This window comes from Falco naumanni, chromosome 1, assembly GCF_017639655.2.
Source record: "Falco naumanni isolate bFalNau1 chromosome 1, bFalNau1.pat, whole genome shotgun sequence".
NCBI classification, from domain to species: domain Eukaryota; kingdom Metazoa; phylum Chordata; class Aves; order Falconiformes; family Falconidae; genus Falco; species Falco naumanni.
This window is the reverse complement of record NC_054054.1, coordinates 24617236-24637432: the sequence shown is the minus strand read 5'-3', so window position 1 is coordinate 24637432 and position 20197 is coordinate 24617236. Positions and strand designations below refer to the sequence as shown.

At 46.2% G+C, this 20197-nt stretch overlaps 1 protein-coding gene across 7 annotated transcripts in view; it reads right to left on the bottom strand.

Annotated features, from left to right (window-relative positions):
• The window catches only part of SLC4A4 (solute carrier family 4 member 4), a 235793-nt gene that overhangs the window by 130140 nt on the left and 85456 nt on the right, over positions 1–20197 (bottom strand). For all 7 annotated transcript variants that reach the window (XM_040586303.1, XM_040586294.1, XM_040586313.1 and 4 more), the window contains one exon: positions 14697–14876. In XM_040586303.1, the coding sequence (XP_040442237.1) occupies positions 14697–14876 (180 nt within the window). The remainder of the gene's footprint in view (positions 1–14696; positions 14877–20197) is intronic.

Sequence of the window (20197 nt, the reverse complement as noted above, 5' to 3'; positions counted from 1 at the left end):
GCTGAGCCTCGTCTGAACAAAGCCATGCTATCTGGTAAAACATGAGTCAGAAAACCCACCGTCTGAAACATCATCTATAAAATGTAAGGGGAATGTCAAAACAGCTACCAGGCGCGGTGGACCAGTCCAGCGTATGCGCTTTGAAGCGCTTCAAACTCTTGTTTACATGTACACAGAGAGAACCCCAGAGCTTCAGGATGGCTTGTTCCCACACTGTCCAAGGGATTTGCATAGAGTTTAATCCAAAAAGGGCAGCTTTACAGTACCAAACATCACCTACACAACTCAGCCCTTCTCAGCTATAGAAATATCTTTGGCTTGGAATGAAAATGCTTCTAAATGAGATTTTTTAATTTTTTTTTTCTCCCCACCCCCCCCCCCCCTCGGTAAATTCCTTAGACTTTTCTGTCCCTTAGTAGTTTCACGTGAATGCAGGGAACAGAATTAGGCAAAGAATTAAGGTGGCTTAGGTAATTATAGTGGCACATGCTATCAGTTCAAGACAGAAGATTAGCACAGCAAGCTTCCAGTTAAAGGAGGTCTTCCCCTGTACTCTGAAAGGAACTGGCCTCATTTTTGCTTTGCCCATCTAAAAGCATGCTGCACCAAAGTGGCAATGTATATGCCCCATAAAACCTTCCTAAGAGGCACTTTTTCTGGTACCTAAAAAAACCGAAGTAGTTTCAAGACAAAGTTTAAGAACCACTTTAAATCCACAGAGTAGACAGCTATACACCCTGTGGCTTTAAACCCATGCAAAGTTTATGTTTAATTACTTTCCTTGAGATCCAGCATGACTAATGGTGTCACCTTTGGCCAAGGGAGACTTCTAACAAAAAGTGCCTCATAAAGAGAAAAAAGCAGCAAAGACCGTTCTTAATCAAGAACAGCTTACTTGTAAAGCTGCAAGCAAACACGCAGGTTGATCAAGGCAGAAGCGACCAGTAAATGAAAACGCTTTGTATCACTCATACCTACCACAAAATCCAGGTATGCTGAGAGTGATTCATCACTTCATTTTGCAGGTCATTTTCTCCATTCATCCCAGACCACATTTATCAAATGCACAACATTCAATTCTTCTGATTTTATCCCAAACTTCACAACAATTAATTCAGTATTAACCAGATGGGGTTTATCCTTTTAACTCCCCTCTCAAGGGGAAGTTAAAGCTATAGAAGAATCTTAACTTTCACTTAACCAAAAAATATTTGTATCAGTTCTTCAAACGGTAGAGAAAACTTAGGAGTCTGGCAAGGAGTGTGAGAGCATCAGGGTGCTGAAAACAGAAGGCCAGCTGAAACAACGCTACATTGGTATTTATACTTCATATTCAAATTAATTTTATTATTTCAGGGTCATGGATTTTGATCACTTCAAGTTGATGATAACGTAAGTGGAACAGCTCAACAGCTCTACCATCGGTAATCCGTATTGGTGCTATTACTGCGGCAAGTTTCGTGCTTTGTCTTGTCACAATGAAAACAGTGGAGGCAGTTTGTTTTTTTTTAAAAAAAAGACCTGAAAAGATGATACTGCATCTTTAAACGCACCACCCCTAGAAATAATCCTCATCAAAAGCATGTTATCATTTCTTAGGAGAAGAAAATGATCACATTCATTCCCCACTTCTTCCACTGCCATAGCCGCCTGCTCCGTTCAGCCACATCCAGCAATCTCTGAAAGCAGAATTCAGATCAGAACAATTTTATCATGGGTGGAAAATTCTCTGCTGTATATTCAGGTTATTCCAGGTCCAGGTATTTGTGATGGCTTCACACGGGCCCATTAAAATGCTGATCTTTTTTATTATTTTTTTAAAAAACTCTTTTTCAAACTGGAACCGCTTCTCAGCACCAGTCTGACTGCATCACAACAAAAGGAACACTGAAATCCTAGAAATACAAGATGCTTCCTGAACCCAACATGACACACCCCTAAGTCACTTCAACAAACCTTTGGAAGCAGTTGAAGGCGACTAATGCAAACACCAAATGACTCCACCGCTGCCTGAAACACAATGTGCAAGCAAGAAAATAAGTAAAGCTCGAGTATGGAGCTCCAGTCTATGCGGCTGTATTTCTTTTGAGGAACCACACACCATCGCAAAGATAGGGCTGGTTTTGTTCATGTGGCTAAACTGTCACGCCTTTCCTTAGGATGCTTTTGCGGCACTTCAGAGGCTGGGAAATGCACGGAAAAACCCCTTAACCTGTGTCTATGAAGAGTGCCAGCCAGAGAGGGTAACGTGGGAAATGCTGTTATGTTGGGATGAGATTTACTTTCTCTCGCATGGGATCCTTGACATAACTGTCCCTTTGAAGACTTTCAGCATCAGGCTTTCAGGACTTGCCAAAGGCACACGGGGCAGCCAACGGAAGGGCAAAGCTCAGCCACCATGTGCCGCATCCAAACAGGTACACACACGCATACCTCCTATGGGTACTCAATGATGCCCAAATTTATTCAGACCTCACGCACACGTAACTTATTCAGGGACAACTGCTCCTTTTCCCCAACCCTTACTCTCAAAAACAACTTCAGAAATGTACTTAAAGGGAAAAATCATAACTACCGTACCTTTCTGGACAGAAGAACAACTAATGCTCTGTACCAGAGGCACTCAGTATTTGCCTGAACATCAGCATTGCCAGGAAGGATGACTTTCTGTTATTGTGCATGGGAGGCCCCGTGCACACCTACTGAGGGAGGAAGAGTTTAGCCCTACCTTTTATCACACCCTCCCAAAATCCGGATTTTGAAAGGGAATTTACAAATATCCAAACAAAAAAAAATCCTCACCTTAGCTCCTTTCCCAGCTGGCACAAGCAAGGAATGAAAGCTCGGCAAAGATATGAAAGTTTTACTCTGTGACAGAAGGAGGTATTAAAAACACACTTCCATAATTATTTTAGAAAACATACCAAAAGGGGGAAAGGGGGAAATGTAACACAGGAGGGGTGCAGGCAAGAGCAGGGGAGCATACTTGGCAGCAATAAAAGCTGCACCGTTTGCTTACCCAGAAACAGGGAACACAAAGCAGCTGCCTGCTCCTCGCAGCCTCCAAGAGCAACCCACTGGCTGATGGGCACCTGTACGGACCAGCTCTTGGGGCTGCCGGCCTCCAGCTGCACAGCAAAGTCAAACCGAGAGCACCAGACAGGCTGGGACCATCCTGCGCCGGAAGCCCCGTTTCAGCCATACATTAACATAAATAAGGCAGACGTTACGTGTAAGCGAAGCGCAAAGTGTTTTAAACAAACCTAAGTTCATAAGAAACTCTTAAGTGATTGGCACATGCACAAGTCAAGGTAAAAAATAAAAAAGCAACCCAACACTTCAGTCAAGAGGTGTTGCAAAGAAAGCGATTTTTTTAATTAGCTGTCTGAAAAAAACCCTGTATTCTTGCCAGAAAGAAAAAGAAAGCTTTTGCCTAGGGTGACAGTTCAGATCCAGACCCAACCTATCACTGGGTGCCTTCATCCCATCCAAGTGCTTCAGTGGGAGTCATGAGTCTTGGCAGTGGGAATAGAGGCACAGGAACAACAGAAACACCATCCAGACCATCTCCCACTGGCAAGAGTCGGAGGAATTAACCAGGGAAAGAAAGTTGCATTTCTTCAAGTCACTGCTTGAAGTGCCTCCCTCCTACACAGCTCCTCTCTGTCACTCCCACGCCTACAAGAAGTCCTCCTCACTGCCAGTCAACCATGTCTTCAAGTACCCTCTCCTTACGCCCCCTCTCCCTATCTTTCCTTTGGATTTTTTGAGGTCACACTCTTCCATGAACCCATCCATAAGCCCCAAAATAGCCATCTTGAATCCTAACACAACTCCGAGTTTGTATCCCCTGGCGTGAAAGGCAAGAGAGCTTCCTGACCCCACAATATCGCAGAATGGTTTGGGTTGGAAGGGACCTTGAAGATCATCTAGTTCCAACCGCTGCCGCAGGGACCCCTCCCACCAGCCCAGGCTGCTCCCAGCCCTGTCCAGCCTGGCCTTGAGCACTGCCAGGGATGGGGCACCCACAGTTGCTCTGGGCAGCCTGGGCCAGCACCTCACTACCCTCACGGTGAAGAATTTTCTTCCTAGTATCTGATCAAAGTCTACCCTCTTCCACCTTAAAACCAATCCCCCTTGCCCTATCGCTACAGCCCCTTGTAAAAAGCCAAAATGAGGCAACCGAAGGGACCCTGCCTTAGAGGAGCCTGACCCGTGAGAAGAAGGTCCCTCATCCAACACTCCGAGCCAGGACGCGGTCAGCTGTACCCTGTCCAGCCCAGTAATTAGGGCTCTCGCCCTGCATTACACAGCCTCTCCTTTGCAGGTGGAGCTGCCAGCAGGGCTGTGTTGTGCCAGCCGCTGGCTCCGCGGGCACTGCCCTCCTCACCGGCACCCTTCCCGCAGCCCGCCATGCCCTTCCCCACCTCCTCACCCCTCGCAGCCTCGGACGGGCCCCCACGTGTGCAATCGAAGCAGTAATTACTTCTGCGTTTACCTCTGCAGTTGCGCTACCTGTGACCTAAATACGCTGCTGGCGGCATTAAGGGATCCAAGGGGCAGAAGGCTGCACACTTCGGCTCACTGCACCACCTCTGATCCACCCGCCAGCCTGCTCTGCAGGTACCAAAGTATCAAAACTTCCCTTACATTTGTGGGAAAGTCTCCCTGGCCATCTTCCCTTCCATAAAATATTAATATATATATAAAAAAAAAAAAAAAAAAGCAGCTTTTTGGCTACCCTGCATGATATTTTTCAAAGATTCTCAATGCTGCTCTGCCGATGCTCTTACTGTGGTGAGCTGAAGCTACAAGCTAAAATCCCACGCCATGCCTTCAAGAGCCAGGAAAGAAATTGGATTGCTGAAAAAATCCACCACCACTAATAGAAAGAGGACTCTTGGCACACCCCTGACTGTGCTGCATCTGCTCCGCTAAGTAGGTACATTTATTTCAATCCTGTAGCTGTCTCCTGCTATTTATAGCTGCTAGCTTAATGAACTTTCAGGGTAGACACCAAGCCTGAGCCGTTCTAAACTGATGTTTAAATAGCCTTGTTGAATTAACTCGATCTCATTAGGGATGGACTGTTCCACAGTTGGACTGGCCACATCCACTCCTGACTGGAAAACAACTGGGACATTCTCCATAACGTAGGATCTGTTCCCGCAAGGCAGGCACGCTGAGCTCGGTAGCAGTAGCAGAAACGTATAGTGAAACCAGCCTGCACACCAGGAGATAAGACGACTGTTTTAGAATGGCCAAAGAGACTGCAAACAGGTGGGTTTTTTTGTTGTTGTCTGTTTGTTTGTTTGTTTGTTTTTAAGAGACTTACAACTAAACAGCCACGTCACACTCAGCTTTAGGACAAAGAGGAGCAACTCTCTCCCAGGCACAGGCATTTTGACAAGGATGCCTGGGCTTGGGCTGCAAGCAGGTGGACCTACAGACCAGGCATGCTGTGTTCTCCTCAAATGGCCCTATTGCTTCTGTGACCCTGCATGCAACTTGTTTTTTTTCTGCAGAAATGAAGAGGCAATTTTGTACTGGAAAGCTGCAAAGCTTGCTCTTTGTCAGGAGAGACCGGCCACAGAAAGCCTGGAAAACCCCTGCCCGGTGCATCGTGGTTGTCAAATGGATCACATTTAAAACTAGAAAAAGACGGTTTCCACACACTGGTGGGCTCAGATTGTGTTTTTCACAAGTGGTTTCAAATAGAGCCTTGTCTCTGTTTCGGAGGCGGTGCCAGGGACAGAGCCTTCCCTCTGTTCCTCAGCTCCCTGGACACGGAGGCTTGCTCCGACGCACCGCGCGCTCCACAGCACATCCCTCAGCATGCCGTTATGTCTATTTCACCCATTGCCTTTACCAGAGCCCACTTTGGCACCCCATTTAGGTGCAAAACGGTATTTCAGGCCTTGTATAAGCAAACGTCACATCTTGTTCTTGAGCGAAGGGCAGACAGACATCAAAACATGATGGTTCTCAAGAAATGTGAAGCATGAGGTGAGCAGATCATAACATAGCCACTGGTGGGGTAGTCAGCAATCCAGAAGCACGTGCATGCTCAGGTCTTAGAGACTTCAACAGAGTTATGGAGGTGATGAAGCACTTGGAGAATGGAGAGCACAAAGGAATCGACAGGCATCTCAGCCCCATAGAAGGGCTCTCTTTGCTGATAAACATCCCGCTGGTGAGCGAGAGGATATAGCAAAAAAGCAGAGCAGCTCGCCCTCTGGGGATGCCTGGCCAGCACCACTCAGAGGTACTGCACTCGACAGACAGATGTTAGAAAACTATTTATACACACACACAGTGCACCACACTCTTACCAAGGCACTTAGACCCTTAGACCCACTACAAGACCTGAAGAACCTGAAAGGACCAAAAAATGTATTTGTTATGTGAGAAGCAAACCGTAACGTAAAGGAAAATAAGGATACTAACACCATCAAGTCCAAGGTGTCCCACACCAACCACAAGCAACAGACAAACCATTTTACTTGGATTAAAAATGAAAAAAAACTCCACTTAAACAGATCAGCATGGTGAATTCACGCTAAAAGATTGCTCACCATGACACCTTTTATATTGCTAGGCACATCAATAAACCAAGCACTGATTAACTAGTTAAAAATAAAAAAGAAAAAAAAAAAGGTGTCAACTGATGTTGCAAGATCTGCCAGGTTCAGACAATCTATTAGAGATGATTACAGCTCACTCTCCATGTCAAACATCCTCCCGAGCACTACTTAAATGCAGCTATTCAGCAGCAAAGCCTTACCCAGCATACCCAAAATTGACAGCAAACTTCAAGCAAGCAGGATTCTCTAAAGTTCCAGCCTTCCTAACCCCAGATTACACAGAACTTACTTTTGAGAGAAGGCTGCATTTTAAATTAGAATTGTTAAAACAGGTGCCTCTCAGCCCATAGTGAGGGATGCCGCTTGGCAGTCGTTGCAGAGGGACAGAGCAGTTGCCGACATAGCAAACCTGATCCATCCAAACCAGACCTCACCTTCGCTGGGAGAGATGCACTCCATCCTGAATGACAGCGCGAGCCTCAAAGAGCACCTTCATCAACTGACTCTGCTGCAAACCTTTTCTCTTGCAGCAGAATGCTCCTCCTAACCCACATCTGAGGGCTCCGGAGAGGTGGTTTTTTTCCACTAAAACCTTCAAGAACTACTGCTGGTGGGTGGAAGAGGAATTTCTCTGAGCAAACTGCAAACCTTTACAAACCTTTGATGGGGTGACATATCATCCCTTCCCTCTCTCTTGCTATACGGGTCCTCCAGAAACCACTCCAACAGCCAGATCCAGATTTTCAACCTCTTTTCCCCGTTTCTGGTTTTGTGTCCTGTAAACAGGATCACAGTTACACCCTTCCACCAGGAAAAAAAACCCTTCAGTATGTTTAGCCCGCGTGTGACCGCATGCAGAAGAGCTGCAGCTCACAGTGTGAAATGAGAGACAGCCTCAGCTCACAGCCGCTCACCCCTCCTTTAGGGCTTTCCAAAACTGAAATTCTGCAGATGTATTTACCCACCTGTCAACATCCTGACTCCTGTCAGGAATCAGGTTTTACTCTCTTCACAGATGCTAAGAAAATTCTATTACAACATGCAGTTTATTCGTTTCATGGGCCCCTTGTTATTGCTCGTTGCTTTTGGGTACCAGTCCCTTGCTGAACCCGCTGCCAAAGCCGAGCATCACAGACATTTCTGAAGTCCAGCACTGCACGGGGCAGAGCGCCCTGAATGGCCATTTCCAGTAAACCAGGAACACGAAATTCCCTTTCCTCGCACTCAGTTTTCTTAAGCGCTATGCTGAGTTTAGGCAAAACTCTGGCAAAGACAATTTTTCTGACCCACAAGTGGTTTTAACAAAAACAGCCAGCAAACCATACAGTGGGGCAGCAAGGCTCTACACCCCACAACTTGTGGGCTAAAACCTTTATACTTGGCCAATAGCAATAACATATCCTTAAAGGAAAAAAACGAATCTTACAGCCCTTCAGAAAAGGGAACTCCTGAAGAAGGCTCCCCCTTGGTCTGTAAAGGCAGGGCGTTTACATATACAAATATGTACTCATATGCATGTGAAGTACTATGCTTAGAGCGAGGATGAAGAAGTTCCATGTTTACAGCTGAAGAGTAACGTCAGCAGGCAGCTTACTGTCCCATCAAAACAAATTCCTTCTTTATCCTTTTTCCACGTAACGTTGTCAGAAATGAGAGTGGAAAGAGGCTGAAGTCAGGCAGCCAACGAGACCTTGTGATGCAGAGGAGAAAGACCTCACAAACAGAAGACGCTGCAATCCACTCGCCTATCGCCGCCTTCCCATAGCTTGTGAGCAAAGGCTCACATGCCCCCCAAACCTGCAAGCTGCGTTAACCAGCTCTGCAAAATGTTACCAAGCAGAGCAGAGTGAGCATCACCTCGCGTGAATGTGGGGCACCTAGTGCCGTGCCCACATGTTCTCACCCCTAGTTTTTAAACTGAGAACAAGGAAAACTGAAAAGCAAGTGATACTTCTAGTTACCATCCTGAAAACAAGGTTTGAGGATGTTTATTGCCAGCTAGCTTTAAAATCGCTCCGAAGGACAGAGAAGTTTCATTCTTTTTTTTTTGCCTGTGTTTCTAGCGTCATTTTTGCGATCATTTAATGTAAAATGGTTAGGTGTACTGAGGCGTAGTATTGCATATCGTCACTTTATAGCTTATACCCCTAGCCCTTGGCTACATGTGAAACTCCCCAAGATATTTTGGAAAGGGACAGGTATTTTATATTTTGGGCTTCCTGCTCTCTGTTTGCTTGGAATCACCTTTGCCTCTAAAAGGACTTTTACCCCAGCCATTGAATTCAGAGCCGTTAAGACACACCGGCAGCTTCTCACCTTCCAGAAGCCACAGGCCATGCACAGATCAACTGAACAAAGACGAGAATTTCCACTCCGTCACAGAATCATACATTTTTCTATTTCAGTTTCTTCTGACACAGTAATTGTTCACCCCAGCCCAAGCCTGCATCCCATATTCCAAGCACTTCTGTTCCAAACGCGCTATCACAGTTTCAAAATAGAGAGATCCGTATCTTCATTAACGCGCACCTTCGGCACATGCTGCACATGTCTGAGGGAGCTTGGCCATGCCAAGGACAACCCAAGCAAGTTCTGCACAAGCACGGGCACCCCTGCGGAGCACCTCTTACTGCTGTGTACGTAAACACAGTGTCTACACACTGCCTGCTACGACAGCGCTTACCGACAGACATGATTTTGTTGGGTTCCAGCCAGGGAGGTGAGCCAAATTCACTTGGAGGGCAACCAGGCAAGGCGAAGAAACCCCTTCCCAGATCAAGCAGAGATACATTTCCTCATGGGAAAATCTCTGCATGTCTGTAGTAAAGAATGAGGAAGAGGGAAACAGATTCAGATCACAGCCTGTCCTGAAGAAGAAGCTTGTGTCTGCTTTCCTTGCTCCTCCCTCGTCTCACACCTTGCAGGTAACAGCAAACTGCGCCATCCACCTCACGCCGAGATAAGCGATCGGCCAACCTGAGGAGGCAGAACCAGGCTTGACACCTCTGCCCACGCCAGCTGAGAAGCCTCCCGTGGCTTTCCACCATCGGCTCTCTCCTCTGACCAGCTGAGTCTTTCCTTCACCCCACCAAGCGCATTAACCATGGTTAATCACAGACCGATCGAATACGCCCAAAATGCTGGCAGGTCAATGCTCCAGCCGTTAGCACTACAAAAATCACTAAACCTTCTCTCTGAAAACCCCTTTTTATCCATCGCCTCTCAACATGTTATCCATCCCCTTCTGCTGTGCTCTGACAGCATAGATCTTCACCTGTTTTCCAACTCCTAGGTGTGTTTTAGGCAGATTAGAAAGTATCTAAAGCTCGCTTACTAGCAACACAGTAGTGCATGCGTTAGTTCATTTATTTATTTATTTATTTATTTAACCTCCAAAACACTTGTAGCCAGCTTCCTGGATGGTGCAGAACAACTGCTGGTAAAATGTATTTCCTCCTTACCGGTTGTAAAAGGCAACCAGGGCCAGGCTGGTTAAAGGAGGTGGCTTTGGAAATCAGGCACTGGTGCGCTGCATCTGGAAGACAGGATCTGTAACAGCCTGGGGTTCAGGGAAGCCCCGGCTCAGCTAGCAGCGTGTCAGCAGTCCTGCCAGGGAACAAGGGTGTCAACTCCCATCTTCTCTCCAAGGGCAGAGGCAGCCCCTGCAGGCCTGGAATATACTGAAAGGGCTCTGCAGCGGGAACGCCGCCTTCCAGCCTCCTCCTCAGCGTATCAGAGAACATCCCTGTCTGGATTTTTGAAGGAGGCATCTTTCCCAAGCAATAATTTACTCGGGATAAAACATATCCATACACATTCCATTTCCCTAACTCCCTCCATTGTTGTGTATAAACTACTAGAGTTTGGCTTGTTTGACTGAACTGGACACAGATCAGAAAAAAAACGCAAAGGACTGACATTTCCAGACTGCACCAATTCCCAAATACAGGAGGGCGGCTAGACCAGTTTTGAACTGGAACAAAATGTTTCTAGGAAAGGTCTGCATTTCTGGACCTGTTTATTCTCTTGCCCATATTCACAGGCATGTTTCATCAGGTTCACCTGTTGTGGGACAAGCAGCTTGACCTGGTGAGTCAAATCCAGATTTGGTCAATGGCTGATCACACAGTTTTCACCAGAAAAGCTGAGAAATCATCTTCAGGTGAGATGCCTAGGTTTTAGGCTTCATGGTCCTTAGGGACAGATCAAGAAATAAAAGTCATGTATCAAATCAAAGCTGACTAAAGCTTTCTACTCTGCAAAAACAGAGCCCTCGGTACATGGAGACAATCCAGGAGTTTCCTCAACTTGCAGGAACTACGTTAACGACTAGGTTACGAAAGAGTCTGCAAATCAAACTTTATATCCCTGTCTTTGTATTCGAAGATGAAATCAACTATTGATTGTACACAAGCTGAACTGAGAGCATCTAATACCTGGCCAAGTTAATAACTGCAAAAATCATCAAAGAGAAAGACCTACACAAATTCTGGATTTTATCAACTGAGACGCACTGTGCCTTTCCTCAAAATGCTTGTGTTTTCTTTGTGTAAAACTGGATTCTGCTTGTTTTAAAACATAGTTAACAAAACAGGATCTACGAACCCAGAACCTTCCAGTTCTAAGGAAAAGACTGAAATGCCCTCCAGTTCCCCCTTCATCTCAGCAACAACTACATAAACAGCACTTTCACCTTATTGTCTTGTTAAGCTTGCGCACACCCATCACCTCCTCCGCAGCCCTTCTGAAAGCAGTGTCCTACACGCTATATTAACAAGCCAGCACTCATCGAGCCTCCCTCTCTGCCGGGTACCTGCAGCACGCGTGAATCCGACCCCGTTTGTTAACAGTGAGCAGAGCCGCTGGTTCCCACCAGCCATCACGCAAAGGGGTGTTATGCAAAGGTCATTAACACAGCTGTCCCAGCAGTCCTTAATCCCGGGAACTGCAACACCCTCGCTCTTCTATTCTTGGGTCCCTTCGCCAGAAAGGCGCTGAGCTGCATAAGACGGCACGGCGGGCTCAGGATTTCCTCTTCCCTTGGTGCCCAGCACCACTTTTTTTTCTTGTCCTCTTCTGACGACATGGAAACACCACGTACCCCACGCACACACCCAGCAAGCCCCTGCGGAGCTAGCCTAGCTCTGACACACGCAGCCCCGTTATAATCACCCATCCCTGCAAAATCACCTCAAGCATGTTAGACTAATGCCCACTCTCTGGTTGTCTCCACGCTCTGCATTTCACTTCTTTCTTGGTTTCTGGTTTGTTTTTGTTTTTTTCCTCCTCTTCAAATTAAAAAAAGCAAAATGCAAAGCCCTCTCCTTCCTGGACACAATGCAGCCGCTGGCCAGCCAGCACCCCTACTCCATAGCAAGTGCCTTCATTCTGTCCCAGCTCTACTGAACCACACAGCCCTAACAGATATTTCAGCTTCTGATGCCACAGACTCTCTACTGACAGATGTCTCAAATCTATGTAATAGATTTAATTTCAGCTTTCTCTCAACCTCGCTAAAATTGCTGTTCAAGATTCCCCAGTTCTTTATTTCTAATATCCTTTTGAAACTGCATTTGAGCTACATACCCCTTGTTCACTTACTATTGACAAATGAAGATTAAAGAGACAGGGTTATAACTGAGATTTCTTGCTGTGGTTGCCAGCAATGAACATCAGACTCAACTGGAGCTGGCAAGCTTTGCCTGAAGAGAACTGGTCTCCTCTTGGACACACTTCCCGTGAATGGGAATGGCTGTACACATGGCACACATAAGCCATTCAGACCCTCAAAAAGCCTTCAGCAAAGTTCCAGTAAGAGACATCTAAAGCAGGAACAGTCTGACTATCCAGTGACTGTCTCAGATGGGCAACCACCTAAGGGACAGAAAATGAAATGGAAACAAAGAGCCGTTTATAAATGATGGAGACCATCAAAAGCAGAACAGCAGCAATTTCTGAAGGAAGCCTGGCATCACTACATAGGCAGAACTAAAGAAGAAAGGCTTGTCAGCAAGAAGAAAAAAAAAAAAAAGTATAGGAAACAAATAATTCAGGTCAGCTATGAAGACCAGGGTTTCAGAAGGGAAAAAAAAACTCCGGGGATAAGAGGCAACATGTAATTCAATGTTTGGAAATTCAAGACAGTAATCTGAACTACACCTATCCTTTACAGTGTTCTAAATTAACTGTGCCAGCTCGTAAAAAGATCTGGCCACCGGTGCAAAACAGCAAGCCCTTGCAAGAACCTGGTAAAGTATCCGGACACATGAGATGGTGAACAATACAGAAAAAAGTTACAAATGATGTAGTATTAATGCTATTGCATGGGACATCTGGAACACTGTGTGGTACTTAAGTGGTCCCACTCCAAAAACACGTAGCACAAAAGGTCAGGGTGGAAAAGACTATGGGGAAATTCTCAGATTTCCCAGAGAGAGATGGAAGGATTGCACATTCTCACATGCAGATCTAAGAGCAGACAAGAATATACTGACCTGTAGAAATGCTAGAGGAAAAAATACCATTAACTCTTTCTCAAATGACACAAAACAGAAACAATGATGAACAAAATGAAAGGCAGAAAATCAAAACCTGATGGAAGAAAGCGGTTTTTCGATCATGGGCACAATTAGCCTATGGAAACAATTCCCCTAGGATACTGATACATCCAGAAGCCAAGAAGGAATTCCTACAGATCTGGTCACCTGCACGCCAAAGAAGAACAGAGGTGTAAATATAAAGTATATAAATACAAAACCTAAACTTAAAACATCTAGAGTTCTTGAAGACAGGTAATTATGTCTTTCCATGTAAAATCAACTCCTCATTTCGGAGTAGTGACAAGAAAACTTCCTTGGGACAAGGAGGGAACTAGAGTTACGAAGAACAAATGGACACTGTGACTTGCCTGCCTTCCCAGGTGCTGCTCCTGCACCACCAAGAGCAGCAGGCCCTGGACTAACAACACGACTGATCCGATCCTGAGCTACTGTCTTTATATGCAGCGACCACCCAGCAACACAATTTCAAATTTGCCTGTTTCTTCAATCGAATATCAGGTGGTATGACCCCTGCTTGCTCCTCTCTCTCTCTCTCGCACAGGAAGCATTTTCCCCAGTTACAAATCACCTCTTTAATGCAACTCCGAGCACCTGGAATTAGCCTCAATAACCTCAGCTAGGTCACATCCTGGGCTGTTCTCCTATATTCAAACCCTGTTAGCGTGTTCCCAGTTCAGCAGGCTGGCACCATCTCTCCCCCGTTTCTGCCTGAGCAGCCATCCCCCAGACCTCAGGACTAACTTGAGGCAAACAGAGAAGATGACAAGAGGAAAGGGGCTTTACGACTGTCTCCTACGACGTTACCAAAGAGCTGCAAGCGGTAAGGCTGCGATAGAGCTCTAGATAAAACTCTCTCTCCCCTGGTACACAATTTCAGTACGAATGGAGGTAGAGGGCATCCAAAACGGACCTCATCTGCCTACCACAATTTAACCCCTACAGATACTGAAACGTACAGGTAAAGCTACATTTTATTCTTCTTTTTGTATGCAAGACTTCAAACTGGTTAATTACTGAAGGGAAGACTTATTAGCACCACAAGTTAGTGATCCAATGAAGCCAGACCCCAAGGGGGTATGTTTCTATGTTTCTCACAGTCTATAGCACAACGGTCTTGGTGCTTCTCATCAACCTGCGGCCACAAGGCTGTTTCTAGCTGGAACCACGGCGTGCTTGAATTCTAGAGAGGGCGCATGTCTTGAGAGCCAGGGCAGAAGCTGCAATAGATCTGTCCAGGCATCTACTCGGTCTTTGCGTTGCCTTGCTATCTCTTACAGGCAGTGTCAAATTGCTTTTTAAAATTTGGCCTGTTCCTGTCTGGCGTTAGCTCAGGAGCAGCCTCAAGGTGATACAGAGGGATGAAATGTCTGCTCCAGCCTGCGCCTTTTCCAAGCCCAGCAACCATTCGACAGCAACTGATTAAGATTACTCCGACCCTGCAACACGAGAGGACTGTTTTCGTGGATCCAGTTTCCTTCTCTGTGATCAGATCAGGAGCAGATCACCAGACAACAGAACATTGTAGCGAGTGACAAGTGAAACCAAAACTTACTGAGTGGTTTAAGGATGCTGCTGCTCGTCTCATCAGCATTTTCTACATCTGATTTGTCAGAGTAGTTCTCAGAGATTTTCTCCTTTTCTTTCTTCTCTTTGTGCCCAGGTCTTCTTCTATGACGCCTCCTTCTCCTATAGCTCTTCGGCACGTGGACCCCAATGTAAATGGTGTGATGACCTAGGGAACACAGGTACAGCAAATATTAACTTTGACTGTGCAGAGTTTGTGCATCACTGGCCAGTACAGTCTGTGCTGCATTACATTTGCATAGGTAAGCGAACAGTCTTTCTTTGCTGGCCTAACATTGATCAGTACCAAGTTTCTTGTCTCCAAACATGAGCTAGAAGCTCTGTAGCTACCATTTAGAAAAGTATTTTTTTTACAACCATTTCTGAGCGTGCATGCCGGTGCAGACCCTCTGATAATTATTCTGTCCTTGTGAGTCATTTAAAAATAAAAATCATCACCACAGAAGGCCATCATACTCATTTTGCAATATTGAATACAGTGCTCTTCAGAATCATTCTACATTAATTTTCCCGTTTGTTTTACCAAACAGACTGGCTAGACTTCACACCTAGCTTGTGCAAACTGACCCAACTTAATTGAAGAGCTTAGAGCAACAAAACCTACATCACTTGACTAAGCAGTCCATTACACAACAAGTGTCAAAGGACCATTAGGGTATTATTATAACACAGCAGATGAGGAAGGGCTACTAACGTAAGTTAATGTAAACTTCTAAGTACTCAATGCTTTCCAAACTAAAAATTAAGTAATAGAAGACTCAGTGCCAAATTTCATATGCTGACTGTAAACACAAAGTGTGCCTTTTCCCTTTCATACAGGCTTTCATTGCAAACCAAAGTGCTTGAACTACATTTGCCAGCTGTTATGTCTTTTTTGATAATGAGTCTGGTAAAAACGTTTTATTTTCAGGGTTTTCTGCACTTCTACCAACTTGGGAAAAACCTCTTTCTTTGTGCTTATAGAAAGCACCTACATATCTTTTTTTCTGTGTCCAGATAATTCAGACATCTTACCACAAGCTGTAAAAACAGCTCCGTCAGATTTAAGTCGTGATAAACGATGGCTGTATTCTCTGCTTTTGACCAGATTTGGTTTCCCCACTCATGTCTCAGTGTAGCTCAGCAAAGTTTCTGATAAACGCACGTGCCCTACTACCGACTACAGCACATTTATCCGAGTGAATGAGCCACAAAACGCACGTAAAAACAATTGTATTTATCTGTAGGCACAGTCATTTACTTCTGCTCACGGTGGAGTGTTTCTGCAGAGCTGTCCCTCTGCGGAGTCACCGTCTCGGTCATCTCACATCCATCTATTCTTAGCAAGTGCTTATGCCTTGCATGAATGCACGGCTATTAACACACCCTGCAAGCATTCCAGATGACACAGTCGAGAGAAGGCAGCTTTTGAAGGGCTGCACTCCTTCCTGCAGCACTGTCCCACCCCGACCCTTTTGGTGGGTACCTGCCCAGAGGGGAGACACCCTGGAACAGCAGCCTTCGGATCCCAGCCTCCACGACCGCTGTGGCTTCCAGCCGGAGGCACAGGCACAACACCCCCCAGCGCTGACGCCAGCCAGAAGATCCTCAGCCAAAAGACCCTCTTGAAACACACTCCGCAATGTGAAATCACACCACTCCCGAAACCACAGGGACCTCTGCCAAACGGGTCGGCGCACAACAAGATGATGGCAGCAGCATCCAAAGCCAGACGAGCCTTACCGGACACGGAGCTCTGCAATGCCTCTCCATTCAGCTCGGAGCTGCGCCCACCTCTTTTGCAGCAGCCATACTCCCCTTTTGCTCAGGAATTAAGTCTCGCGAGTAACCAAAGCCAGGCTTCGCTTGATAAATCAGTCACACACTTGGGAAAGCTAGAGAGAAAACCCGCCCTTGCCACCAACCCATCCCCACCCATTTTCCCACATTACGCAGTACGCGTTGCTCTTTTCCTCCACTCGCAAGCTGCACCCATTACCACCGTTGGCTTTTCAGCAGTGTTACAATGAACCACCTCTTTGCCAGCTGGGGGAAGCTGCTCTGGAAATGCCAGCGCAACCGCAAAGCCAGAGCCTGCAGCTCACTTCACCACTAAACATGTGTCTCTCATTCCTCGTCATGATAAATCCCATCTTTGAGACTGAACAACCCAAAATTTAGGCCCAAAATACTCGACTTCCATAACAAACTGACTTTTCAATGAAAAACAGCCCTGCATTTCAAATTCCACAGGCTCTTGAGGCCAGCTGTGAAGTCTGGAGAGTCCTTCACCTTTTTCGCACGTGACCTTTCATACTGAAAGCATCCAAGGTCTTCCAAAAAAGCTGCTTGACCAGAGTGGCCCTCCTTAACAGCAGTTTTAAAACAGCTAACCGAGTTCCCCAAGGGCTTTGCAAATAACGGAACGATGAGCGGTATGCAAGGATGGGGCCAGAGGCTTATGAAAACAGCTCATGCCCTATGCATATTACACTGTCGTAGCCATTTACGCACACGCCATATAGCCCAGCCAGACTACTGAGGTACGCACATCTGCAGCAGTAGCTCCTTTGAAAAGCAAACACAGAGGCCAGGTTAGACATTTCAAATGCATGCTGTGGTTTAGTTCCTGAAGCATAAAAAAAGCATCTGAAACAAAAGCTTCTTACATACTGCATTTTGAGTTCTCAAAGACCAACAAAATATAAAGGAAAAAATAATTTACTCCAATAGGATCACTCAAAAAATTATGTTCGCCCCCCGCCCCCCCCCGCTCAGATGGCACTAAGTGTGATATATTTTGGCTCCAAAGGGACTTGTCACACTGATATTGTAATGGAAAGCAGAGGCTTATAGAGAAATTCCCTTTCTCTACAGTGCGACAGCATCTGTGATGGCCCTGGGATGGATCACATCACCTTCTGGTGGCTAGGCTACAGCAATGCCCTGGTTTCACCTGGAAGAGAGTTAATTTTCTTCTTAGTAGCTGGTGCAGTGCTCAAGTTTATGCACTGGTGGCAACTACGCAGAAGACCGTACTAAATAAATAAAACAGATATACAGATATTAATATATATAGTGTCTATAACACCAAGATATAAATGAACAGCTATATAGGGTGAGTGAAAATCTCCCCGAGTGAAGTTACAGTTGTGATTTAGGCAGTATTATCTAGGCTGAGATATTAAAAGTCCACCACTTCGCGAGCACCTCCTGCTGCCACCGGGCGCCAGCAGCTGAACAACTGTCCGGTACAGTACCAGACGCTAATAACGTGCCATCTCAGGGAGCAGGACAAAAAAAGAAACAGAAATCCGGGGTCGAGCAAGGTCCAAAAAAATCAGGCACAACAGTGACAGAAGAAAAGGGACCTGCATCTGCTGCCTCCAGCCCAGCGTGCCAGCACCACGATCTCTGGGACACGGGCTCCTGGCACAGAGCCACAGTGCCGAAGCTGGAGCTGTCTGCTGTGAGACCTTATGGATCAACACATGAAGGCAGGATTTCGCCCCAGTGCGTCAGAGGAAACCAGGGGAGCTATTCCAGTGACTGGAAACATCAGCTTTAGCATGGCAAGACAGCAAGAACGCCACGTAGGGACAGACAAGGAGAGATCTCATCCGAGCACGAGCAGAAGCCATGGGGTAGGGGTGGCCCCAGGACAGCGGTGGCCATTCCCAAGGGATTCTTACAGCCAGGACCACATCCAAGGGCCAGATGCAAAATGATGGGGCGATTCTGGTAGCTGTATTAAAACGATGTCTTCCTTTGAATCACTTTAATTCTGTGGTCAGCTTGATAATACAAACACATCATAGTAAGCCTGTGGTCTTAATACTTTAATATGCTGCCAACAGAACTGGACAATCTCTTTAATCTTTTGACCACGTGTGTGCAGTACAGATTTCAGTAATATGAAACTAAGTTATATGTACGCAGGCAAACATCTGCATTACTTAGCTGCTTTTCCCTATTCCGCCAGGGACAGAGTTACTTAACATTGCTTTTTTTCTCCTCTCCCCCCTCCCCAGCCTCCTCCCAGCCTGTTCAGGGAGGCCAAGCAAGACATTTTCCTTTTCTGCGTACTTGAAGTATTTGGCATCTGTTTGTATTGTTGCAAATGCTGAGATAAACTTCTAGGCTCCCTTCCCAAAGCGCCTGGAAGGAAACAATTGACACATACTCTCAATGCGCTAGGTTTCTGAGACATTTCCTACTCACCGGGGTAACGCAGCCTTTCCCATGAGAACCACTGGCTACAAACGGCAATAACGCCCGATAAATGTAATGTGCCACGCACGCACCACGCTGTCATCCTACAGCTTGGTGGAGGATGGGAAGTGAAGAGCCACAGGCTAAACTTCTCCTGGGAATGCAGGTCCCGCTCGGCCACAAGTATCTCTTGTACACCCAACACGGGCCAGCGGCCAGGTCCCCCCCATGGCCCCTCCGGCACTCACAGCCTTGTCTGGGGGCTGCTCCCACCACCTTCCCGCTCCCCACCAGGAAAACGGCCAGCCTCCATGCACGTCTCATTCGTTTTCAGAGCTGTTTTGGTTGACCAGAGGCGTGCATTTCACAACACGCATACCCCATAGGTAAGGCGGACAGCAAGACCTGCAGGTGAAAGTAGCACCTCTCTTGTTCTGAAGGACAGGTGGGGTCGTGGCTTCCTCAAATTCACACCTGCCGCAGCTGAAACTTTTGAAGTTAGCTCCTTGTGCCTGAGGAGAAACCCTACTGCACACCAAATTCAGAGGAAAATTGTTTCTTCTGATTATTAATAGAGCAAGAAGTAGTCGTCATCAGAGAGGTATTTCTCCCCCGGAAAAATTTTGGTTGAAACCACATCTTTTGATTTATTAAGAGCTATTAAAGAATAGTAGCTTATGATTCAGAGTCCAGATTTAGAGCCTGGGCACAGGAGACTCCCTGAGTCACTTTTTTCTGGTGAAAACCCACTCATGCATTACCAAACTAAAGTTCTTAAAACGCAGCCTTCCCTCCCCTGACTGCAAGAGTATCTGTTCACCTCCCATCTCCATCCTGGCCCAGCATATGGTCTTGTTGACATCCTGGGAACAAAACTACCTGGGTCTGCAGCCGTGCCTGCTGCACAAGCTCAGGTGCTGAGCCCAGCAGTGCCCTGACAGCGTGCACGGGAGCAAGCAGCTCCAGCCACACTGCCTCAGCGTGCCAGGCCCCCGAGCATCTGTCTCGACACAGAGCCATGTCATTTCTTTTCTGAGTTATCCCAGTAAGGAAATGTGGGGGGTTAAAGAAACGCAAACATAGGAGGGAAAAAAGCGAAAACAATAACAGTCACTATTATTAAAAAAAAATAAAACCAGTAAGAAATCTGCAGGCTTGAAGTTGCCTGACCTGGTAGAATTAGTTCCTTAGTTATTATATATATATATATCTCTATATAAAATATGTTTATATATAAAATTAGTAGCCAAATTTGCATTAGCATGGCCTGATCACCAG